General features: G+C 45.0%; 1 protein-coding gene across 1 annotated transcript; it reads left to right on the forward strand.

Moving 5' to 3' along the window:
- The first annotated feature begins 1,596 nt into the window (after positions 1-1,596).
- Positions 1,597-25,470, forward strand: LOC119381105 (beta-galactosidase-1-like protein). Its single transcript, XM_049412168.1, has 12 exons — positions 1,597-1,743; positions 3,196-3,371; positions 5,766-5,916; positions 8,628-8,691; positions 10,251-10,345; positions 11,100-11,280; positions 13,013-13,193; positions 14,936-14,979; positions 16,209-16,348; positions 18,934-19,041; positions 21,174-21,215; positions 25,254-25,470. The coding sequence occupies exons 1-12, from the start codon at positions 1,624-1,626 to the stop codon at positions 25,467-25,469; spliced, it is 1,518 nt and encodes a 505-aa protein (XP_049268125.1). The 5' UTR covers positions 1,597-1,623; the 3' UTR covers position 25,470.
- Positions 25,471-26,535: the final 1,065 nt, after the last annotated feature.

Consider the following 26,535-nt stretch of genomic DNA (forward strand, 5'->3'; position numbering starts at 1 on the left):
GGCTGAAGTGGATATGGTGGCGCCATCTAGCAAAAGTGCCTGCAAACGCATCCTACTTAGTCGCGGTTCCGCGCACAGTAAAATGCCTAAATGGCCTTAAACCTTGCCCAGAAATTTTTGAAATAAACGTTGAACACTATGTGCATGTTGCTAATTTGTCAAAATTCCCGTGTTTGATTTTTATTGCCAGTATTACTCTCATTGAATAGCGCTACTTCTAGCCGACTTGTAAACACATGCAAAGGCAGCAATCACAAAGGTACAGCAATGGCGGTGTTCTTGTGGTCGGCGCTCTTTCGGCCCAGCTTTTCCTCTGGAGTCTGTACTAACTCTATGGGGAAAGGAGAGAAGGCGTCGGGAAGCGGCGAACGCCGGATATCGATATGTTTCTTAAAGGGGCCCTGCAACACCTTTTCAGCGTGGTCAGAAAACTCTGCCGATCGGTAGTCGAGGCTCCCGAGAACACGCGAGCCAAACGTTATAGCGTAACACGCGGCCTGGGATTTACAATAAATTCGGAAGGTCAGCTAAAAAGCGCTTTCTCTTCTCTCGACAAAAGATTATGCTTACGGCGTCACAGGCAGGTTCCGCGCCATTGGCAGATTTGAACGTGGCGCGCTTGGTAGTTACTGTGGCCGCCGCGAGAGGCCGCCACTCGGCCGGGCGCGCGATCGCACTGAAAGTACGCCACGCGTTCGAAAAAAAAAAAAGAAAATGTGCTCAAGGTTAGGAGGCGCGCGTGACGTACCTTCTTCCCCCGTGCCATCCCCGCCTGCTTAGCTTCCAGCGCTTTCGTCGGGGCGAGAGAAGAGAGAAAGCAATTACAGCGTGCGACATATCTTTGTAACTCCGCTCGTACTGGACAGATTCTAAAAATTTTTGCGGCGTTCGATTCGTGGGGCAATAAGTTCCTTTAGTGAAGCCATTCCATGGCTACTTGGAAAGTGTTGCAAGGCCCCTTTAACGGCAACGTTAGCTGACATTTTGTTCTACTCCTCCCGAAAAGGGTTCTCGAATATTTCGAAAGCGTCTTGAAATTGTCTTCATGGAACTTCAATTTTATAGTGTTATAACTTACATTTTCTAGTGTTATAAAAGAGGTTGAAATTGCGGGAGACATTAGATATCGGTACGGACAGGTAAACGTGAACAACACAGCGCCAAGACAGCGAAGAAGACGAAGAGACGGGGTTTGACTCGTTGTGGGTGAGGCTTCATCCATTTTTTTTAAATCTAAGAATATTGTGCATTTCTTTTTCATTCCGCGGTTGATTGCCGTAGAAAGCAACAATACTTCTCCACGATTTAATTCGCCAGCTTAAAAGCTTTTAATTAACCAGTTATCAAGAGCTCTGTGTTCCAGCGATAGGGATTCATGCTTTGAAGCATGCGATTTTTTTTACATCACAGTAATAAATATAGCTGTACGTACTAATATGAATGTGTCTTACTTTCTCTTCATTAAAATTTCTACATAGAATTCTAGTTTGCTTCCCTTATTTATTTCTTCCTTTTACTCTTTAGATATCAATTAGATTTATTTTTTGTGCTCATTGTTACAGTACAGAGATGCCCTTTTGGAAAGTGCCAGCGCTGAGTGCACGTTCGCAGCCAAAGAACCACATGGTCACCGTGGCGAAGCCACAACGCATCACCGCCATCCTCAAGCGGCTGGCATTTGCCGTCACGTGCTCATTTCTGTTTTTCCAGGCTTGGTTAAAGTTCACCACCAACCTTCAACGAGTGAGCGCTCTTGCAATAGTGTTTTACGTTCATTTACACTTTTACGGTGAATAGCACTGCACATGGCATGCACGAATGAAGCGCGGAAGGCAATCTACAATACAATTGCGCATGCTGCTTATATTCGGGGACGATCTAAGAATTAACTACAAGCCCCGCCCACACAATCGACACAACCTAACTGCACTAAAACTTTAAGGCAACCCACTATCCGGTGTGTCTGGGCTTACATTAAGCGAGGCTGAAGAAAAACCAAAGGAAAAGTGACAGTGTCCCGCCTTCATTCGCCTAAGACGACTCAAAGGCGAAAACCATCTTCACTTTCTTTTATCAGTCGATTGTAATAAATCTCCTTCCTACATAAAGCTTGCTGCACGTCACGTGGTGTTGCACTGCATCCCACGCTGCATCCGGAATCGGCCCGCCCTTGGCCAAGCGCCATATCATATGACGTCATTATTACGTCACTAATGACGTCATGTGGCATTGCGGTTGATCGTGTGGCTTTTGATACGTCGACTGCACGCATACATCCACTTGAGCATCACGCGGCTTTTGACCGACCTAATTTTTTTTTTTACCGTTCGTGAAGTCTCGTGAGGTATCGCCAGGTCTCGCCAAATTTCGTTAATCTCTTGACTGACGTACGAGGCTTTTCCTTAAAAGTGGTACAATAGATGATTGCCATTTTTATAAGTGGTGTTCTCTCATCTGTCCTCGTCCACGACTAACGAAAATGCGCACTGATTACTTGGGTAATTAGAAAAAAATATTTAAGAAAATATGAAAATAAGCTTGGGCACCCTATATGTATACTGTATCTTGTGCTTAGTATGTTCCACATCATTCTGAGTGCTGTCGAACGCGGCCACAAAAAGACAAAGGCTTACGCGTTAAAAATAGGTCGATATATCGGATAACTCGATATACTGAAACTCGCTTATAACGAATTAATTTCTTGGTGCGTAAGACTATATAGATTATCTCAAGTCTGCATCCATCAGCGCCGGTGCATTACCGGCGCAGCCATCAACTCCAGAAAGTGCGTCCCGAAGCGTCTGAGGCTGTGCGGCTCCTCACACTGATGGCGCTTTCATTGGACTCGCGGTGCTCAATATATCTAGTTCGTTACTAGGCAGTACGTTAGTCTCATACAATCAGTTTACGTGTGGCGTGTTTGATATCGAGAGTAATTTGTTTTATCAGTGTTCGCTAATCGGGCTCGATTTTAATCAGAATGCGATCATTGCATTTTTTTTTTCTTTTTATTACCGTTGCTTTACTGTGGTTCATGTTTGTTTTCAACTTACACGTTATATCTTGGGTTACACCTTGATATCTCTTCATGCATCCACACCGCGGCGGGCAATAGGACAGATTGCCCGATCGTCTCTGAAAAGTTTTTCGCCATGGGCTTATACGCAAACGCGCTGCATCTCACGTACTACGCAGCCTCCTCGTGGACAGCCATCGCAGTTCGCCATTGACTTCGAGCGCGATTCGTTCACGCTGGCCGGCGAGCCAGTGCGGATCCTGTCCGGTTCGCTCCACTACTTCCGCACGCCGCGCGAACTGTGGATGGAGCGCCTGACCTACGCGCGTGCCGCCGGCCTGAACACCATCGACACGTACGTCAGTTACGGGATGGACGGCTCTGACGTATACCCTATATACCTCCTTGTGTTAGAGAGATGTTCAGAGTGACAGGAAAAGGAAAATTCGGGAGCCGTTGCCCTGTCAGAAAATATTGGGGCTAGCGAAGGTTTGCGTCTGCGTGCCTGACGTACTATTTTTTTTTTTTCCTTCTTTCGCATTGCGCAATGCTCCTCCCAACTTTTTTTTTTCCTCCGCGCTGACCTTCACCCACGTGCTTAGCAGCTCATCACTGCCGTTGCTACAGGCAACAATTAAATGTGACTAAGTCAAATGACAAGTGACCTCGATAAAAGATCAGATTGCCATATCAGAGACGGCCGATCGCCGGCAAGCCCACGATCGAGAGAGCGTCAATTATTGGAAAGCGGCGCAGTTACAGGACATATGCATGTGAACCACGCACCTTCGAGGCCCGCATTTCTGTAAGCTCGCCGGCGCCGGGTTTTTCGAGTACGACGCTGCCACCGAAATATGTGAGTTATAAGAGCTTCGCTTAAAAAACGTTGTTTGGTATCACAACGAAAGCAAGTTCAGCTATAGGAACTCTTTTTGAGGAGCCAGAAAAAAGAAACATCAAATGGAAAGGAACAACATGGACAAAGCGCTAACTTCCAGCGTTTGTCTTACTTTCTAAATAGGCACATGGATAAATAGAAGACACGTGCAGCACGCGCGAGCGCATATGTACAAGTTAGTATACATTAAAGCAACAGCAGTGCATGTTGGGGACTGAAAGTTTATGGTACAGAGAATGACGAAATGAAGGGTCCGTGTCGTTCCTTATACCGTCATGTGTTTTTCGTGTGCTAAAACATGTTACTATGAATCACCAGCATTCCCAGGTATTCGTATGATCTTTTAAGATGAGCTAGTTGGCAAAGATTCACAGAAAATAATAATAATAATAAGCTTGTGTCTACACACGCGCCTTTTTGTTTTCTATATGATGGAATACTTTCGGAATCAGTGTTTGAGCTGTAATTGTTTATACATATTACCGAAGCTAGGCAATGGATGAGAGCATTACGTAACAAAATTGGAGCCAGAAAAAGCCGACTCGACAGGGGCGATCGTGTACTGCATGGTTCCTCTGCCTGACTAGCCGCGCTCATCACGCTCTTCCGAAAAGATGACGGACACATAGCAACGAACGCGCGGACACATAGCAACGAACGGCTCTCGCACGTTGCAACGTGGACGGTAAACATATACATTGCAATAAACGATGGAAGTTGCACAAGCATATCGGTCTAAAACGCTCGCAGAGTACATACGTGCATAGTCGGCAAGGCATCCGAACGTGCCGGTAACCAGACACACCGGTCGTAATAGCACATGTCACGTGTTGTGCTAATTTCCAGAGAGAGAGAGAAAGGTGCATAGGGGAGGGCTTAATTTCGCGGATAGTTGGGATGCCAAATCTGGTGGCGTGACGCAGTGCCGCATCCCGGTTTATTTGCATTCCTCTGTGCGCGTATACGGGGCGAATAAATACGTACATAAATAATAGAGCCAGCTTTACTGGCGCCGAGTACATGTTACTAAAGTACTCTCGTTTGCCTCAGTGGCTATGTAATACTGGTTTGAGAGGATGCATCGCGTACAAAGAAATTTAATTTCAAAACAAGGGAGAACTCGTGTATCGTGGGCTTTGCTTACTGTACTGATCGCTACTGCACGTAGGTAGAATCACTCGTCGTGCGTATGGCCCATACTGGAGCGATGAAATGGCGGCTTACGACACTGATTGGTGCGACTGGTTTACACGTGAGGCATGAGCTTTATCCGGTTTTCATATTCAAGTACACGTAAAAAAAAGAGAAATGTTGCTATAAAACATTAGCGTAACCAGGAGGGGCTGACCCCCCTCCCTAAAAAAATTTCTAGCTGCGGCCTTGCTATGAGGTAACCGTTGAACCGGTTTCACTGAGATTTGTTGTGCCTCAGAAGGAGAAAGTGAGATTGTAGTGCGTCAACGAATTTCACTGAGGGCTTGGACCTAAAGGAACCTTGGAAAATATGCAAGTTTGAAAACCCACCTAGGTAACATGCTGTATTGCTGACATGACATATTTGAGAACCTGCATGAAGGCACATGTGCAAGGGGAATGCTGTGTAAGTTTGAGCCATTAGAGTAAATAAATTTGAGTTTAGTATTTCCTCCACAGCGTTCACGTACTCGAAGATGGGGACCGGGCGTGAATGACGGGGTTGAAAAAGAATTGACAAGGCTGTTCTTTGTTTCTGTAGATAATTTTTGTATTACTTGACGTCATGTTATACTTGTAAAGTGTATTCCGTATTTTTCATGCATGTTTGTCCGTCATCCTGCTGCTTTGCCAATTGAGTTCTGAATACATGTGCAGCTTCGTTGAGTGGAGCAGCCACGAGCCCGAAGAAGGTCACTTTGACTTCCGCGGGCAACAAGACCTGGTGACCTTCCTGGAGATGGCTCACAATCTGAGCCTTATGGTCATCCTCCGGCCGGGCCCTTACATCGGTGCCGAACGAGACATGGTGCGCGTCGCATCTCTTCCCCCAAAATTGGCAAAAAGAATATTCGCAAAAAGTTGCAAAACAACGCCGACCCCCCCCCCCCTTTTTTTTTGTTCGATATACCGACTCTTCTGTCTGACGGTAACGTCTGAAAATTATAACGAAAGCCAATCACAACTCGCGTTTTACCGTTTAAAACTATGTTCTTGATAACTTTACTCCTATAAACGTTGCTCTTTGCTATACCGGCCTTGCTTGCATGGTCTTGACGCAAAAATGATGGATGCGGATCATAAGCGTGCGCATGGTTCCCCTTCAGGGGGGGGGGGGGGGGGGCGAAGGTTCGTCGCAGCGCCCCCCTCCCTATTATGTCAATGTATGCGGCTGCCTTTGCGCCCCTCTTCTCGCCCCCCCTACAATGTATAGGGCTGACTTTGCGCCCCCCTTCTCGCCCCCTTGACCTCCCCCCCCCTGCGCACGCCTATGATGCGGATGAAAGAAACAAGAATAAGATGACTCTAACGGCTTTCGTTTTTCATTCCATAAATGAGTCCAATATTTGATCCCTTTTTTTCTTAGTTTTGTGAGGTTCTTTCATAAATGTGAGCAAGAAAAAAAGTAATAACGATTCTCCCAATTTCTAGCCTCGTCCAAATTGACCCTTCAGTTAGGAGGCTGTGGGCAAGCGGGCACTGTTTATCGCATACATTATCTTTTACGGCGCGAAAAGCAGCCGTAAACGCTCGCGGCCGTTTTGCTAGCTTGATATACACCAAAATTGGTATGGCGTGACAAGAGTGTATGACGAACATAAGTGACAGGTCCTAACGTGCAAATCGGGTCATGTACAGTATGAGTAACATGCCACGCTCATAGTGCACTCGCGGCCCTTTCGCTAGCTTGATATTGGCCAAAATTGGTATTGCGCGACGTGTCTGTATGGCGAACATAAATGATAGGTCCTAACATGAAAATCATGACATGCATTTCATGTACAGCGTGATTTACATGCCACGCTCATGGTTCGCTTTCGACCGTTTCGCTACCCTGATATACACTAAAATTGGTATAGCGCGACGTGACTGTATGGAGAATATAAATGAAAGGTCCTAACATGCAGATAACGACATGCACGTAATGACATGAATGACTTCATTTGCCTCAATTACAAACAAGACGATGTATGCAGCTCCTTGCTGGCTGCTTCGCATTACATAGATTCTCACAGTGTGTGGGATCTGCCGTTTTTTATTTTTGTGTAGTGTTTTCTCAGGTGTCATGTATAATGCGTAGTACTAGTGTTGGCGTTGTTTCTTAAGGCGCGAACTAGAGTGTACTAGTACAGGGGAATGCTCGTAACGAGCTTCGAAAAGTCAAGTCCAGACCACCCTAACAGGGTCAATCCGCTTGTGGCGCTGCGATCGGTAGTCTGCAATATGCTATCGTTTGAGGGTTTCGGGCGGCTTCAGTTGCTACGTGTTGTTTCAAAAAGTAACGCAAAATGTGAAGTGAAATATAAGAAATTTGACAGTGAGCATAGTTATTTGCAGCGCCACCGCCCGGCATTCAACAGAAACGTAAAATATTGCCTCCGAGATCTTTGCGAATACAAGACTCGAAACGAGATTTCACATTTTACGTTACTTTTTGTAGTAATACGTAGCAACACAAGCTAGTTTTAAGAAAAAAAAACAATACAGCTTTAAAAGGTGACACTAAGAATAAAAACCCCATCTACAGCTGCGATTCGATCCCTGGCCGTTTAAGTGAGAAACGGGTATTCTACCCCTGCACCACCTCGGCGGACCCGCGAGCAACTCCGACGATACATTGCAGACCAAGTTACAGACTACCAGTCGCAGCGCCACAAGCGGATTGACCCTGTGAGGTGAAGACCACTGCACTTTCTGTACATTGGTGCTGCGGTCGTTCCGAGCACTCCCCTATTCTAGTGCACTCTAGTGCGAACAAAGGCTGGGGAACTTAGCGCTGCATATATGTGCTACGGAAAAAACAATCACGAAAGGCACAGAAAACACAAGAACGGGTGGGTGCACACTATGCTACTGTTTAATCTTTCGTGAGGCGCCACTCAAGGCTGCGCTCAAGAAAAAAAAAGAAAAAAAAGGAGGGGGAACAAGAGAAGGGGTGAAAGTATGAACATGAAAAACCGATATCAAAACGTAACGGTTTATCAAGAGGGGTTCGATTAACAATGTCGCGCAGCGTGCCTCATTGCACACAGTTTACACAAGGGTCGGAACGGGTCAAAGAAAGAGGGAAATAGTTGAGGCCTACAGCATGTTATCGGGAGAATCCGACATGTGCGTAAACACTCCAACTTTATCGCTAAGTCAAGTTGAAATTGGATTTTTGAATAACGCCTTCCGGCCCTCAAAACATAACGGTTTATTGGCGCACACGTGTAAACGTGTGCGCTGAGGTAAACCGTTATGTTTTGATATTGTTTTTTTATGTTCATACTTTCACCCCTTCTCTTGTTCGTGCTCATTTTTTTTTTAGCAGAGCCTCAGGTGGCGCCTCACGAAACATTAATTAAACACTTGCTAGTTTACGCCCACCCGTTAGCGTCGTGTTTTCTGTGCCTTCCGTGAGTGCTTTTCCGTACCACCTATGCAGCGCAATGTTCCCCAGTCTTTGCTCAAACGCGCCAACTATAGCCTAAAAGAGTGCTTTACCGATCCTAAGGTGCGAAGCAACCTTTTCTGCAGGGAGGCCTTCCGTACTGGCTTTTGCGAAAAGATCCCGGCATTAGCCTGCGAACGATGGATACAAGTGAGTCCCTGTAGCGCAGCTTCATTTATTCAATGGCAGGGTTATCGAAAGCGCTGTTTATCTTCAACTTGTGTAACAGCACAAGATTCGGGGACAAAAGCAGTACGAACCACTTGTGACAAACATAGTAAGAAGCGCCTGTCGTTTATTATTTCTGACTTCGTCTCGCGCTAATACGCAAGATAACGCAACCAATTGACCCCCATGCAATTTCTGCTAAGCGTTGTTTATCGTCAGGCACACGTCTACATTTCATTAATGACTAGCCGTAGCAGTTTACGACGGCGGTGGAGGCTGCCGTTGCGAAGTTTCACCCTTTCTGTCTTTTTTCCAGAAGGCCGTGATCAGTGAATAATAGAAGATACACATTTCTCCTGGCAGTAATCCTGCTCGCTTTTTAATGTGTACTTTCAAGACAGATCCGTAGAATACAAGTCGCGCGACATATTCTGGGACTCGCTCATGTATAAAGGAAAAATTCTAGATATAGGCCACTGCAGATCCGAACTAACCAATCGACACGTGTCCGTTACGATCGTAGGCGTGCGCAGAGTTCTCCACTGCTGTGGGAAGGGGGGGGGGGGGACAAGTTTCACTGCAGAGCTCCCCCCCCCCCCCCCCCCACTTTATCGTTGGTCAAGTGCGAAAGGAAAACCTTGCAATGGATGCAGAAATAAAATGAAACGATGATGTGCTTTTCACAACGGTATGTCTTGGGACCACGGTTTTCCGGCACTAAAGGTGGGATTTAAACAGTTCTTGGAATGCAACATCAGGGGTACCTCGGCCACCTTATCATCAAAGCCTACGTTGCCCACAACCGTGCACATTAAACAATGACAGAAAAGTCCAATAAGTACAGGTATGAGGCAGGCTTGGCGCACCCCTTAGATAATTACCCCCCCCCCCCCCCACTATTGCCTCCCATGTGCGCGCACCTATGGTTACGATCATAACTCACGCTCACATTGAACAAATTCCAAGGATATAGGCGTCGCACCATCGCTAATATGGGTTGGTTCAAATGTTGTCGTTGTTACTGAAAACCCGTTTGATCGAGTGTCATCGCTCTTTTCAACTTAGGCGTTTCATTGACGAACGACAACCTAATCGTAAAAGAAGTGCGCTAAACCGGGTGCAAGTGCAACGGGCGAAACCTGACATCAAATAGATTTAAACGCAGTTAAAGCAGGAGCCTTTCAAGTGAGCAAACGAGGGATAACTTTATATTGTAGTTTACTTGCCCTTTGTTGATCACCTGAAACCCAACTTACCGTGACCTTGTTCTGACGAGCTATACACTGAGCTACATCAACTATAGTCAATATACGAATACGTTCCTGTCCCATATCGATGTTTCGCACATGATGGTTTACCATTTTGATCGGCGATGCTTAGTTGGTGCTAGGGCAGCGTACGTTCTGTAGCTGGACACTAGGACAGTGTGTCTAGCTGAGCTCGCTTTTGCGAACATTGTCTGATATGACGAGCACGTTTCGGCGAGGCACGTGCCATATATGACTTTCTTCAATTAAGCACGAATCACAAATTTCTTTCAGCGTACATCAAATTCGCAGACCGTTACCTCACCGAACTTTTCAAGCGCATAAAGCACCTCCTCGTGAGAAACGGTGGCCCGATAATTATGGTTCAGGTGAGTACATGTATCTACGCCGAATGTGGTGCAGTTTTCGGTGGTGCCGGTAACAACTAAAGCTAACGACAAAAGGGCTTTGCACACAAGAACTACGGAGGTACCGTCGAAGGAGCCATCTAACGATGTGATTTGCTTAAAGGGACTCTAAAGGAAAAGTCGATTTGTTTCGTATTTGTAAATCACTCTTTCACAATACCAAAATCACCACGCTAACAGTGAGAAGACGCTTAGTAGGCGAAAAATGCGCAAGAAGAAAATGCGGATGGCGACGCCACCTTGAAGTTCCCACACCAGTCGCCGTGACGTCACATGTTTTGACGGCGTCTACTAGTACCTACGTCATTCCTAATCGGCAAAAATGAAGTGTATTGTCCTCTGAGGGGGCCACAGACTTGACATACCAAGCTTCAGGATATCTCGTTGGGCCAATGTCGTCAATATACAAAGATACACTTTAATATCAGCTAGTGACGTCTCGCGCGGAGATTTCGGTGCTAAATTTAAAAATGAGACTTTTACCTTGATTTTCTCCTCTAATATTAAAGCTATGATGGGGAGATCAGCGGCATTAGAGTTTTCAGAGCAAAATTTATCAATCTAAACTGATTCATTATTTCGCTTTAGAGTCCCTTTAACATGCGCCATTATTGGGTCTATCTAATGTGCCTTATCGTATTGTCGTAGTTGTCTGCAGGGTCGCCTGCGTCTCGTATACTAATGGTAAATATCGGTAACACTGGCACGGCCGCAGGTCGAGAACAAATACGGCTTGTCCAGGGAGTGTAACCGCACATACCTTCGGCACCTGCGAGACCTGATGCGCCAAGAGCTCGGTAGTGACGCTGCGCTATTCACCACGGACCGCTTCGGAGTGGGCGCTGTGCCTTGCGGAAGGGTCGAAGGAGTCTTCCCTGCAATCGCTTTCGGAGCTGGTGCGTGTCTCAACAATTAATTCCGAAAACACACACACAGAGAATTCTTCGCGGTAGAAATGACTATTATTAGATCATTAGCGAGACAATATAATATGAAAGTAGGGCAGCGAAACTCATTTTGTCCTGCCTGATATTTATATGGGTAGTTGCGCCTATTTTTGCCAATTTCGGGTTGGTGCAGGGTCCTGTATAAAGGAAATATGAAAAAGCCCCGTTTCACAATACGCCCACGATAGGTGAATCGCATTGGCTCCATACCCACAAAACGCTTTTATCGTAGTTGACAGGTTCGAAGGCTTCGTGAATATCTGCGCGTACGATAACGTCTCGCTCGTCTGATTCAGCCAGGGATTTCCAGTTGTGAGCGCCTGACTCCGGTTGATAATATACTCTTAGGCCATGGAAATGTTCTTGCTGAGTTCAAGTGGATGTGGGATGTATTTTCTCGCGTATAACGTGCACCTTCGACAACGATTCACGGAAGATATTCTAAAAATTATCCCCACGTAATGCCGCGAAGCTTGCTTCTTTGCATAGCTATAAATCAGTGCCGTGGAGCCACCTTTGCAAACCAGAATTGGCGTTTTTTTTCGTTTTTTTTACTTTAGCTCCAATGTTTTAACATTTTTGTGCGGGCTATACGCGAGAAAATACTGTATTTATTTTTATCGATGAAGGTATAAGGAGGAAGTTCGACAACGCAGAAGCTAGCGCCTCTGTAGTAGAACGCGATAGCGTAATCGGACCGTGTTCGTATCGCCTTCCCAATCGCTAGCCTGCGTTCGTTTATTGGTGGAGACCTAAACGGTGCCGCAAGGAAAGCCAAAGTATACGCCATCCGGCTCCTATCTTTATTTGCGTCTACCTCGAATTTTCGCTCACAAGCAAAGACGCCTCCGCCGCCGCCGACACGGACACCGGAGTTTCTGCGAAACGAGCTCTTTGACTCTATCGCGTTAAAAGAGATAAAACAAAAAATGAAAACTAAGACCAAGATAAAGTTCCCACCTCCTCGGTAGCCAAAAAACGCCAGGGACAGTTCAGGACAGTAGCTAAAAAAATTACACGGACGGCGACATATCAAGACGGGACCGTCTTGATCTGTCGCCGTCCGTGTGATTCTTTGCGCTACTGTTTTGAATTATGATTTATACCAACTAGCCCATCAGTCTGTCCTTTTCAGGGACAGTGCAGTGGGTGTGTTGGTGTCTCGCGAATTAAATCAATTTTGCGGGGAAAACGTTAAAGGAAGCCTTACGGGACGCACACTCCCGTGTTCTCTTGAAAAAAAAAAAAGGTTATACGTAAAGTGAGACAGTTTGCTCGTAAAACGAGGTTATTAAATGTGCATTTTTGTCCGCCTCGGTGGTTGCGGTGCTCGGCTGCTGACCCGAAAGTCGCAGTTTCGATGCCGGCCGCGGCGGTCGAATATCGATGGCGGCGAAATGCTAGAAGCCCGTGTACTGGGCGATTTCAGGGCACGTTAAAGAACACCACGAGGTCAATATTTCCGTAGCCCTCCACTACGGCGTGCCTCATAATCATATCGTGTTTCTGGAGCGTAAAACCCCAGATATTGTTATTCAATGTGCATTTTTAATTTGACGCCTTAGTTTTTTCTATACGGCTGTGCTGAGTGGTAAATTTAATCTTACTTGAGGCGCATGTAGCTGTCGGGCAGTGCCGGCGTTTATTTTTCTCTATATTTCGGGTGCGCGTGTCGTCGTAGCGGCCAACGTGTCTGAGGTGTTCGCCACCCTGCGGCTCTACCAGGAACGTGGTCCCCTGTTCGTCTCAGAGCTTTACACGGGCTGGTACGACCGCTGGGCAATGCCCCACAAGCATGTGGACCGCGTCATGGTAGCCAGTACACTACGCCAAGTCCTACTGGCCGGCGCTTCCGTAAACCTGTGAGTATTCGCCCCAGTGAAAGACACGCTTTTAAGAGATAGGCGTACCGTCTCGAACTTTGCTCATCGTAGCGCCGACGGTGCCTCGCCGAATCGCTCTCACACAGAAGGGAACTAATAATTATCATCGTCATTATTAGTTATTATCCCTGATGGATAAATAATTATCCATCATCGTCATTTATGCCATTTCAAAGGCACAATTTTCAGGAAATAGGACAAAGCTACTGTACAAAATATTATATGTAAATTAGGTTAAAGGATCGAATCCCGGCCTGCAGCGGCCGCATTTTCGATATAGGCGAAAATGCTCGAGGCCCGCGTGCTTAGATTTAGGTGCACGTTAAGGAACCCCAGGTGGTCGAAATTACCGGAGCCCTTCACTACGGCGTCCCTCATAATCATATCGTGGTTTGTGGATGTTAAACCCCAAGGGATACTATTAATAAATTATGTTAAAGAGCAGCTACAAAGTAAGATTTAATTCAGTCTGAAATCGGAGTGAGTGAGCTCCTCTTGTATCACCTTACTATTCCCATATAGTTGACCACCAGTATAAGGTTTTGGAATTCCCCTGCAAAACACACTCATTTAGCATGTCTTTTTTCCCCACAGCAGTACGTCACTAGAATCGATTAGATGAGTCTGTCGTAATTACATCGTCTAATGACATATTTTTTGCACTGGTAAAACGATTCTTCCTGTATTAGAGTTACTGATCACTCATGTTGCTGCTTGTGATCACTACTGTATGCTTGTATACTAGTAATTTTGTATTCTTTATTATTGTTCATATAATTATGCTTTAACTGATTACTATAATACACTTTCGTGTTACATTAATGATATTCTTGTATGTGTATTTATGTGTGTTGCCTTGATGCTGCCAGTGCTGCTGCCATACTGTATGCTTTGAATTTTTTTTATCCCCCCCCCCCATCTAATGCCATGAGGCGCTGTGGGTATAGAATAAATAAATAAATAAATAAATAAATAAATAAATAAATAAATAAATAAATAAATAAATAAATAAATAAATAAATAATAAAAACGTCTGCCGTTGGTCAGTATTATTTTGCAAAGTGAGATGATACTATAGCTGCTTTAATTTCGAATACAAGGAGTTGGCTTATTTGCGGTTCCATCTTTACTTTTACGCAAAGATACCTATGGCTGTGACAGTGGCCGTCTCTGTTTTAAATAACCAACAAATACATGTTCTCAATACGGAAAATTCACTTCTCCAAACGCTTATGAACCCTATATAGAGACGAAGCTTTCTATGGGCCTTCTTTCCTTGGCTTTGGAGTGTCTGCTCGGACGGTTTTTTCTTGCCGCGTAAGGTGATCTGGTCCTAAAGAGGATGAGGAGGAAAGAATGAGACATTTATTGACAGAAAAACAAGGCAGCATTTGCCAACAGCATGATTTTATTGCTCCAAGCCCGCACCATTGGCGGGTATGGTATCCTCAGTCGTCCAAGACTCCTTGGACTTGGCTACTTACCGCGCCTGCTACAACTGGTACTGGTCACGTGGTCCGAGCGCATGCTCACACAATGTGCATTGGGCATCCAGTTTCGTGCAATGCATTATACCACTCTGGTTTAACTGCATGCATGAGTTTCATACAGTTACTTTAAGAGTATTCAGTTATCGCTTACTGCGAAGTATGGGATGTCGTTGTGAAATCTATTTCAAGGAATGATCTATGTAACACGAGCAACGCTGGCTTTGATTTCAGGTACATGTTTCACGGAGGAACATCATTTGGGTTCAGCACAGGAGGTGAGGATGCATATTTTAAAGCAAGACTAGTACGGTAATATTTAGTATTATATCATCCCATTTAGAGCATTGTAGTGTTATATAGCATTGCAAAATAAAAATAATCTAGAAATGTTAACTGTATCACCATTGCTACGCGCGAGTTTACACTTCTGCTGTCGTCAGGCAGAATGATTTGTAGTTCAGATGAGTATATAATCAAAATTGTTTGGTAATAGATATGCCTTTGCGCATTTAAGAATATATATAAGCTCTTAATTGCACCTTTTGTATCACCAGCTGAAAATAAGGAGCAGCTAGCAGACTTTTTTTTTTAGTGGACGTCTATGAGCACTGAGAAGCTCCAATTCTTATTTGACTCAACTTCGAAAGCCCTACGGAATTTTCAACAGCTATATATTTTTTAATAGAGCACGTCGGATCGCCAACGAACCTGACAATTCGCAAATTGTTTGAGTGAAATTTTATCAGTGCCATTATTTGCAATAGCAAGTGCAGGTCAACAGGAAGACGAAACAGAGCGTATGAGATGACTGTCAACTGTTCGCTAATTCATAGAGAAAAAATGTAGGTGAAATTTCGATGACATTTATTAGAGGTATAATCAGATGGGTTTATTCACGGGAAACACGCAGATGTGCATGAAAACGCGCTATGTTATTAAAGATAGCAGACATCACATTTTCGTGTCATAAAATGTGCTCATGTTCATTTTCGTGATGCCACGCAGGTGTGACGCTGGCTATCTTTTAGTAACTTCCCTCCCTTTATATATTTTTTGGGATTTAACGTTTCAAAAACACGATGTGATTATGAGGAACGCCGTAGGGGAGGGCTCCGCAAATTTCGACCGCCTGGGGTTCTTCAACGCGCTCCTAAATATAAGCACACGGGCCTCTAGCATTTCGCCTCCATCGAAATGCGGCCGCTGCGGTCGGAATTCGATCCCGCGACCTTCGGGTCAACAGTCGAGCACCATAATCACTAGACCACCGCGGTAGGTTAATTTCCCTCCTTTTCATGCATATTTGCGACAAATCGATAATAGCGATGATCCGGTGTAAAACGGCCACAGCAAAAAAAAAAGACAAAACAACCTACGCGTGATAAATGGTCTTTCCTTGACAGCCTGCATTGTTTAGTCTTCCTGCGTTCATGCAACTCACACTATTTATTTAAATACTAACTTTATTCAACCCCCCCCCCCCCTACTTCTGCACCCTCTAAAGCCTACATGGTCTCAGCAGCGGGAAGAAAGGGTGAGTTCCTTTACCGACCCCTAGTGACGAGCTACGATTTCGGCGGCCCCCTGACGGAAGATGGAGACCCAAACAAGTTGTTCGTCGCCGTCCGTCACGTCATTTCTGAGGCAAGGAATCCTCGTTTAGCATTCGTGTTTCCTTTCACTGCTGCTGTTGACCAGTGGTATCAGCGAGGATGTTCGTAAAGAAGCCGTTCACCGAGATCTTATCATAAGCTTGGTTTTGTACTCTCGAAGTTTTAAAGCGCGATCTAGATAGCAATAAATCGAAAGCTTTACAAAGAACTAAATAAAGATGAGCGCAAAAATTGTTCATGCTGCAAATCGGCTCTTCGGAATGCCCAAGGCGGCATAGAAGCACGAAGCCACAAGGGTGGTTGTCAATTTCCCGTGCTTGACCTTTTCGCCACCTTGCGGGATTCCGCAGCACTGACATTCAATATTCTGTATCCATGCGCTTCGAGTTGTCCGTGAATTCGCCCTCGCGCAGCCAGTTGCCAGCTTCCTGGTTAGCTCAGTCGTTAGAGCGACCGGATATGCGTTGGCCCCAGATTCGATCCCTTGACCAGGACGTATTTTTCGGTAACTAAGGAGCTCTTTCTTTCTGAGAAATCAGTATGAATTTACTTGTGTGCTTCGTGCTATAAACGAGTCGTTGTTAATTTCACTTTCTTAAAAGTTATTCACATTACTAAAACATGCTATCACAATTCTATTTTGCTTGATTTCGTGATAGAAGGTTGGATACAATAAAAAAGTAAAGACTAATTTTCCTTTTTTTCTACTTTTTGTTATTAGCTGTTTCCGAAATAAAAGTCTACCGAAGATGCCGAAACGAAAGCGCAAGATGGAATTCGGGCCTATCAGTACGACGAACGTAAGCAGACGAAATTTTGTACGAATATGTGCGAACAATGATTTTGAGCATTCAAGAAACACGAAGTTGCTTAACATAATATGACTAACTTGAGTTTTTGAATATTGCAATGCATAGACACTGAATGCAAGATTTCTTGTTGAGCTAATTAAGACATTTATGTTAATTATGCACGTTCTAAGCATAATTTTATGCTCTCGGTGCCTCGTACAAAGGAGCGCAAATCAAAATCGCAGTCCTGTCGTTAGTGCTTCTTTCGTTCTCGTCGTTTTCGCTATTTATGTACCCTTCAAGAACGTAAATCATCTTTGCGTGCCGCACTGTATTAGTTTTTTTTAGGGATCCAATTAAAAGTAACCGAATTATAACCCTGAAGACACTGCATATTTTTACTTGATATACACACGCCTAACCCGTGTTTTTCCTTCTTTCATCAAGATGTTTGGCATCGCGGGGCTTCAGTACATTGCCGTCGTGGTCTATCAGTGTCATCGCAATATCCGCTCACCTTTGAACAGTTGGTCACGTAAGTATGGGCTGTTTTCTATACACCAGTATATCGCTGCCTTCACAATGTTTTTCATGTTCATAGTCATCGCAAAAAACATGATTAGAGAGCGCGAAACGGTGAGCACACACTTCATGGGGATTAACGTCTCAAACAACACGTGCTAATGAGAAGCGCGATCGGTTACGCGGGTTAAACTTACATATATTTTTTTCTTTCTTTTCTTCTGATGCAGCAAAATTTAAGCACAGGATTTGTTTTCGCAAACCATCAACATAGAAATGAGATCTCTCCACGATTCCAAACCGTGGTCTCCACCGGTAAACAATATTAACCATGCACTGCGGAGGACATATGTTATCTGAAACTTACAAACAGCGTCTGCGTGTAGAATGATTTATAAGTACTTTAAAGTGTGCTTTTTTTTTCAAGCGAGAGCTACAAAGCCAGACTGGATAGGCGGCATTTTGTATTCGTGACTATTGAAGGGCATTTTTGTTAGCAGTCGGCTGTCTTTTGCTGCGTAAATTTCTACCATTTCCGCAAAATTCCATTCCTAAATTCTCTTGTGTGTTAGCAAGAAATGACATGTCGCTTATAGCGATACCATCGAAGGCGTCATGTTAGACGAGTCGTACAAAGATACTGTTTGTTACACAGCATTTCTTACTTTATCTGAATATCGTGAAGAAGGCGTTTAGATCTCAGACCCTCAGGGCACCTCTTAAGGGTTTCTACATATGGAGTATATTATGTAACTTGTCCGTGAATAGCTTTAGCTACGTAAAGTACCCATTATATAAGCTGTCGTCTGTGAATAGCTTGCCATTCATGGACGACGGCCTACTTACTTTAAGGCATACCAGACATTGCCATAATCAAGACATGACCCCTTATTTCGCGCGTAATGACCATTTAAAACACTCATTTTTTCCCCTGAACCATCGGCGAATGGAACGCACTGCCCTTAACGTGCTTTTCCGGAACGTGGCAATCCTGATTTCGGAAAGTCATTTCTTAATAATCTTTCTTGCTGACTACGTCATTGCTTTGCCTGTAATTTGACAGCTCTTGAACGTGCACTTTATACTTGTTTATTGTGTTTCGCTGAATACTGATGTTACAGAGTAATTGTTGCTTTATTCAGTTCGTAAACGGCGCGATTCTGTTATGTTCATATTTTGTCCTCCTTGCTTGGTCGCCGGAAGTAGTATGTACTAAATAAAATAAAGATAAAAATAAATATCTGCTCGAGCTGATAGTCAAAACAGGTCACTTTTCATTTTTGTCGTCGTGAATTTTTTGCAGGCTCACGGTTTGATGTTGTACGATGCGACTCTCACCTATCAGCCGCATGAGCCTGCCATGCTCAGTGTGGAAGGCATTCGAGACAGCGGATACGTCTACGTTGATGGCGTAAGTATATATGTCAGACAGCCCTGCTATTAACGGTTGTACCGGAAACATACATAAAAAAACACTGCAATATAAGAACCCACGCGTTGAACCATGACATACCTTCAATAAGGTGGAGAGCTGGGCTAGTTGGCGACTGATCATTATACCGTGCGGTGAAGTAGCGCACTTTGGACGGGGACAAAGGAGACAAGAAGAACACGACACTCGCTACAGTCGCACCGAATTTATTTTAGTAAAAAAAAATACTTCATATATATGCACCCCACGCACCCCCGAGCGACACAGAAATGAAACTAACAGCACAATGCTAACTTATCAAAAAACAAATTTTGTGCGCACCCAAGCGATAGGACGATCGAGTCATGTGTAAAAATGAACTTCTTGTCTCCTTTGTCCCCGTCCAAAGTGCGCTGCTTCACCGTACGGTATGATGACATACCTTCATCTTGTTCTGCAGTTACCAGAACGTAGGAAGGAATGGCAGGCTATAAAGAACCAGTACTGCTTTTGGGATAGGACGCAGAAGTCCAACTTGATTGCACACTGCAGGGATATCGTTTCAATCAACCATAACACATTTTCTTCTCCCGATTCATTGTATTGCTTGCTATAACTACGTATTCGATGGCTAAGATTCAGCCACTATCGCTTTAGTAACGTCATTTTTGCTTCACGACTCTTCTTCCTAAAGAAAAGTAAAAGTGAGAAAAAAGGGTAACTGACGTTTCTGACTGCTATATCCCTTCTGACACTTAACTCCACAGCTTTGCCAAAAATAGAATACGGTCGGTCGCTCAGGTAATAGCTGAACGCGTTACGATCGATGACGACTTCACGAGCTATCTCAACAAGCGGCGTTAATATTGCCTAACCTTCTTTCGGTGTTACGTTACACGCACTTAGCAGTATTGTCACCGTATGCTAGTTATTTTTGTTAAAACGTCTCCGCAGCGTGTTGTGTTGGCACCATTTTTCTACAAAGTATAGCAAAAAGTTCAGTTATGTTGTCTTATCTGCTGAATATATGTCCTAACACCGTGTGCAGTTAAACTTTGGGATGTACCAAAGAACCATAGCTCGGAGGTGTACACTTGACTCTGAGCTCTCTTCTATATTTTGTGCAGCACCTTGTCGCCACGTTAGTGCTGCTTTGAATTGTGGAAGGTTATCAACAATTTTTATTTCGACCTTAATATCTTCCTTCTATTTTTATTAAGGTTTTTGTAGATTCCGTATCCCGTGCGGAGAACAATACCGCCGTGATGATTAAAGCAAAACTACACCAAGTACTGACAATTCTCGTTCATGACGAAGGCAGGATTTCATCCGGGAAAGGCCTGGGCGAAAGCAAGGTGCGTGTTGCATGACTTTCTAGTTTTATCGCATCAGTATTTTGACTCGGTGACCTATCAGTGATTAATTTTGCTGGGTGTCATTTCTGAACGCGATGGTCATGGACTGTCAAAGAAGCGAGAGACAGACTAGCACAGCGCCAGCTTTGGGTTTCACGCGTGAGTGTATAAAGATAGCAAGAGGGCTTTCACTGGCTGAACCAGTACGGACTGTAATAACGCTTACTGTGGAAAAAGCAAGTGACTGCATTGATTCCTTGCGTTTTGAAAATTTTGCATCGAAGCTGTAAATGGATAGGATTCCGTGTAACCATCGTGTCCATCAACAAAAACGTCAGTGCTGAGATCATTTGCGTGGCTAGTTTCCTCCGGCTAGCGATCGAAAACGGCTTGGAATCAGGGGGTAGGATTAGATTAGGAAACTATTATCAGCTATTTCGCAAGATATGGGAGATCACTGGAAGTGAGACGCTCGCCCGGCAGTGGACATTAAACGCTGACGATGATGACAGTGTGTGCCATCATTGAATTGCCCGTATTGTTTGTTTGTTTTTTTCTCGTTTTTTTTTTTCGTCTGACAGGGGATTGTCTATAACGTGACGTTGGACAGGATCATGCTGACAAACTGGACTCATGCGGCCAGTCCCACTCACCAATGCCAGCTGGCTCACAGATTACAATCAATGCGTTCAATCCGAAAGCAGATCCCCCTGAAAGCAGCCAGTTCAGCCTTCGAGGTGCGCGTCTTTGCTGCTGAGTTCGAGCTTCCTTACGCAGAGCCGTACGGACACGTTCTTGAGACCTGACCAGAAGACGAAGGTAAGCGGCCTCAGGACGGTCGACGGTCGAACGTGCACAGACGTGTTTTCCCAACTACGTTGTTCATCTTGCAGCGAATAGCTGTTTATCTTACGTGTCTCAAGCGCGAATCTAGATTTTCTTCAAGGAAGAGATCTGGCTTTGAGGTGACCCGCCACAGTGGTCTAGTGGTCATGGTGCTCGACTGCTCACCCTGAGGTCGCGGGATCGAATCCCGGCCGCGGCGGCCGCAATTTCGTTGGAGACGAAATGCTTGTGGTCTGTGTACTTAGACATAGGGCACGTTAAGAACCCGAGGTGGTAGAAATTTATGGAGCCTTCCACTAAGGCGTCCCCCATTATCATATCGTGGTTTGGGGACGTTAAACCCCAACAACTAGTAATCATATTTCGTAGCTCAAAAAAACAAGACGCAGACACAAGTAAGGAACACAAGTAATGTCTAGCGCCCGTCCTGTGTATGTGTTTCTTACTTGCGTCTGCGTCTTGTTTTTTGCGCTACGAAATATGATCACAAGTGATTCAAACCAACTAGCCCGCATCACCGCCTTGACTGCCCAACAACTATTAGCTTGAGGTGGTGGTTGATGATCATAGTGGCACGCATTCTTAGAGCTAATAATAATCATCATAGTAATACGCGTCCCACTGAGGCTCTTTAGCGGCACAGTAAGAGGGCAGGAGGATTTTCATAAGTTGGTCTCGGAACGTAAACTTCAATGCACCGCGCACACAAGCTGCTAAAGGGATGTCAGGACATCAGGACATCCGGACATCCCCTGAATCCGCGCAATGCGTGTATCTTCAGAACGCCATGGCGTACGTTCCCACTGTCATTGTGTCTTCCAGGGTAACCTCTTTTGCATAATACATGCGTACATAATTGGGGGTTTCTGTATGCCACGTCTAGATTTACGTCACCTGAAGCTCGACTCCGCGCTGGTTCCAGACTTGATAAACAGGCGCGAGTACCGCGTCATTGTAAGAAAATGCGATTTGGGCTATGACGTTGCGCTGTCTGTATAAGTAAGCACACGAGGACGCAGGTTGGATTTCAGGCCTACGGCGGCCCGCCAATTCTGTGCGGAAGAAACGCATAAAAAACCATGTTATGCACTTCGCGGAGTTAGGTGAATGCAGCTCATATGGTCAAGGTTTAATCCCAAGTCCCCCTAATGCGGCGTGCCTGATAATCATATCGTGGTCTTGGCACGGGAAACCTCAGAATTGAATTTCACTCTATTACTAAGCTATGCTGGCGGCCGTCCCTACATCCATGCTCTTGAGTGTTTTATTTATATGTACAAGATTTATCCTGGCAGCTATCGTCAACGCTGCTCAAGGAATAATAATAATTGTTGGGGTTTTACGTCCAAAACCTCGATATAATTATGGACGCCGTTCTGGAGGGTTCCGGTAATTTTGAACTCCTGGTGTTCTTTAACGTGCACCTAAATCCAGTACACGGGCCTCTAGCATTTTGCCTCCATCAAATGCGGACGCCGCGGCCGGGATTCGATCCCGCGACCTTTAGGTCAGCATTCGAGCACCATACCCACGAGACCACCGTGGCGGCTCGCCGCTCAAGGTCATGGTGGTACGTGTGACGCCACATTTTGACCCTTGGTGTCACGATTAATACGTGAACTTTAATGCGTCAACCTGCGCTGCTTTCATCTAATGAAAGGTGGAAATTGCGCACTTGTCCGGATCACTGCAGGAACCGCGGTGTGCGAGATATACATGTTAACGGGACAAAATATTCTGAACAGGGACATAATTAATGCAGCGGGAAGTCAGTTCGATGCACACTGTTCCTAAGATTACTGGACGAGACTTCCGAATAGAAGTGAAGTACGCATGTATAATAGAGTGACTGCATAAGTAGTGTCTTGCTTCCGCATGACTCGAACATGGATCTTTCGACGGATGGCTGTCTCATTAAGCCACCTCCTGTTTCTTGCTGATGCCGTTCTGTTCGGTGTAATGGATCGTCAGCCCTAAGTTATTCTGATAGAAGTGCTGTCTATGTTGGCGTTTTTTTTTTTCCTATTTTCGTCTTGGCTCCTCTTGGTGCCGAGTTTTTGGATGATAGCAGTAATCGAGTTAGTGGATATCAGAGTCGCTCGAGAGCCCGGTTTGTTTGTCTCTGTATTTTTAGAACAATTGTCCTGTTTTATAGGCATGGTACGGTCTTGAATTATATCTGCTTCCATCAGTTTCAGAAACTCGACATATTTTTTCTCTCGTAAACACGGCACATTCCATCAAAATGTGATCTCGCGTAGCAACATATGTAAAAGGACAATGCATTTGGCAAGGACACGTTGCCGGGTTGGCTGTTGGAGATTCATACACGTACTAGCGCAACACGACAGAGACCGAGAGAGAAGCCACTAACATAGCGCTAACTTTCAACTAAAAGCCATCTTGGGATCCAGTGCCAGAGGTGCGATGCGTCCCACTTTTCGAAAATACGCGCATTATAAATAGGCTCATAGCAGAATGACCTGCGAAATTATAGATGCATATGAAATTTTAAAAAAATTAAAGAGAAATGTGTGAGCGTGCCGTCTTTGTCAGAGAGGTTCCTAGATTCCTCGCCTTTAAATGACAAGACACATTCTGATTCCAGTGATGACAGGTGCGAGTTCTGTACACTATCTTTGTTTACTTGGCTTTGTTATCGGTCCGCTGTCTTTGTATAAATAGCACGTGTGATCGTAAAATAAAGCTTTTAGTTGAAATTTAGCGCCGTGTTTGTGTGTTCTCTCTCAATCCCTGTCGTGTTGCGCTGCTCCGTGTAAATGACAATGCATTTGGAACTCGGAATCTCTTTTCTCGTAGACACGGCACATTTCATCAAAATATGCACCCGCGTAGCCTCATACATAAAAACACAATGCATTCACTTTGCAAGTGCCTGCAACCCAACTCAGTCCCTGGTTCAGTTAAGTCCGCGGCGTTCAGTTAAGTTAATGCGATGATTAGCAGCCTCTTGAGTGTAATTTTCTTCTTCCGGTTGAAACACGAGACGACTCCTGCTAAGCGATTAATATGCGCCACTCTCACCTCATTTGTATTTCGTCTCTCGTGCTCACTTTGGTTGTTGCGTGATAAGTGCTGCGCAGACACAGCGACGTCAAAAACACGCAAATCGCGCATTAACTACAAAACCTGATTTTTGCATTGCGCGTACATTTACGAATGTTAGGAGCGGGGCAGCGAAATAATGAATGGTGGAAAGATACCCCTGGTAATAGAAAGTTTCGTTCATACGCATGTAAACCGGAACTATAGACAAGTAGATCGCTCTGTAAGTTAACAACTTAGAAGGTTCATCGTAGAAAATTTGAAGCAGCTTCACTGGCTTAACGTCGCGAACGCTGGTGGCAGCGGACCTGGTGGCGTCAAACTGCTATTTGCTTGGCTTTGCTCTCTATTAGTTTTGCCACCACTACTTGACCCGCTAGACTAGTTGTATACAGCTTCTTGACTGATGACCCGAAGGTCGCGGGATCGAATCCCGGCCGTGGTGGCCCCGCATTTTAGGTGGAGGCGAAAAATGCTAGAGGCGTACTTAGATTAGATTTAGGCGCACGTTAAAAACACCAGATGGTCCTAAATTTCCGAATACCTCCACTACGGCGTCCCTCATCATATCGTGGTTTTGGGACGTAAAACCCCTGCAATTATTACATATTATTTGTTAAATTTTAGCCGTGCCAAGTAAAGGAAAATGGACGATACAAACGCTATTCAACTAGCTCAACTTTCTGTCGTTGTTAGAATGCTTGCTGACACACCGTTCTTCTTATCGCCATCATGAGCTGCTAACTGCGCTTGATGTATATCTATCCGATGGGTCTCGTAACCTTCTGCAGTGCCTATGAAAGCGACCTGACCCTGTAAAGTATTGGCAGGAATATCAGTGTTCTCTAAAAGCAAGCTGCAGCTTTGAACTCTTGTGTGTATTCAAGAGTCTGTAAACAGTGACGTGCGTGTAATCCGGCTTCTTGTTGCCGCTTTTGCATGCAGGGTATTGCGTTTCTGAACGGTTTCAACCTGGGTCGCTACTGGCCGGCCAGGGGGCCCCAGAAAACTCTGTACGTGCCTCGCACGTTGTTCAGGAAGAAGAACCTGCTTGTGCTCGTCGAGCTCGAAGGGGGCTTCTACAGGGGTGGCAAGCCCCCCGTCGTTCACTTCGAAGACAAACCAGAGCTCCACGGGACGGTACACAAGATGGACGAATAAACGTGACAGAATCTAGTTCTCTTTCGCTTTATCGAACCCGCCACGGTGTTCTTTCTAGTGGTTATGGTGCTGGACTACTGACCCGAAGGTCGCGGGATCGAATCCCGGCCGTGGTGGCCGCATTTTAGGTGGAGGCGAAAATGCTCGAGGCCCGTGTGCTTAGATTTAGGTGCACGTTAAATAACCCCAGGTGGTCGAAATTTCCGTCATAATCAAATCGTGGTTTTGGGACGTAAAACCCCAACAATTATTATTTTGCTTTATCAAGAATGTCGGGTTTACTTGAAATTCTTGCTCCGCACCAGTGTTTCTCAAATGTGTGTTTCGCGCACTATCGTGGTTCGATCATCGAAAAAGGTAAAGCGTGCACACAAAAACAAAAAACCGTGCAGACAGCACAAACGCCGACTATCAATTGAAAGGGCGCACTGTGGCGGAAAAGAAAGTAGACACAAAACGTACGTGCGCGTTCTCATGTATACGATAGCACCATGAGTCAATCGGGCACACGTGTGCGGGGTCTATTCGAGAGAGAACTGTTTAGGCCATTTCATTTCTTCTTTACGCAAGCTAATTGAAGGCTGGCTCGCGCATGCGCTTCCATTACTGTTGATATCCCAAGCCTTGACCATTAGGCGAGTTTCCTCGTTCTTGTGTCTCTATGACAGTGCGCGTTTGTCGCAATTTCGAGTGCATTTACAGTCACGACAATGCTGCAGAAGATTAGACGGCGATCCTCCGGTTAACGACCTTCTATGATAAGTTAATCTCTGATTAATACAACAGCCTGTTTGCTCTTGTCTCCTTGTTTAAACGCCTTAAATCCTTGCATGATGAATCCCTACCAACTATACCTCTGCTTTCTGTTGTCCTAAGTTTCACTTTCGTGGCTCCTTGGTCATGACGGAAACCAAACGCAGCGTGTACCAAAAAATTTGTAAACAACCATTGTTCGGCTATGTTAGACAGGCAAAGAAGTGCGGAAAGTACAAAATGAATCGTCGAGCGCAGGAACAGATGATGATGAGGTCAGGCAATCCGCCGCATCACCTCTACGCTAAAGCAA

This window comes from Rhipicephalus sanguineus, chromosome 2 (genome assembly GCF_013339695.2).
Source record: "Rhipicephalus sanguineus isolate Rsan-2018 chromosome 2, BIME_Rsan_1.4, whole genome shotgun sequence".
Lineage (NCBI taxonomy): Eukaryota > Metazoa > Arthropoda > Arachnida > Ixodida > Ixodidae > Rhipicephalus > Rhipicephalus sanguineus.

What these genes read in the sequence shown, in the direction of transcription:
- LOC119381105 (XM_049412168.1), top strand. Translation starts at nt 1,624, where the DNA reads ATGGTCACCGTGGCGAAGCCACAACGCATCACCGCCATCCTCAAGCGG. An exon ending in TCCGTCACGTCATTTCTGAG is followed by an intron (nt 16,349 to 18,933) that starts GCAAGGAATCCT and finishes AATTTTTTGCAG; the next exon opens with GCTCACGGTTTGATGTTGTA. An exon ending in GACCTGACCAGAAGACGAAG is followed by an intron (nt 21,216 to 25,253) that starts GTAAGCGGCCTC and finishes TTTTGCATGCAG; the next exon opens with GGTATTGCGTTTCTGAACGG.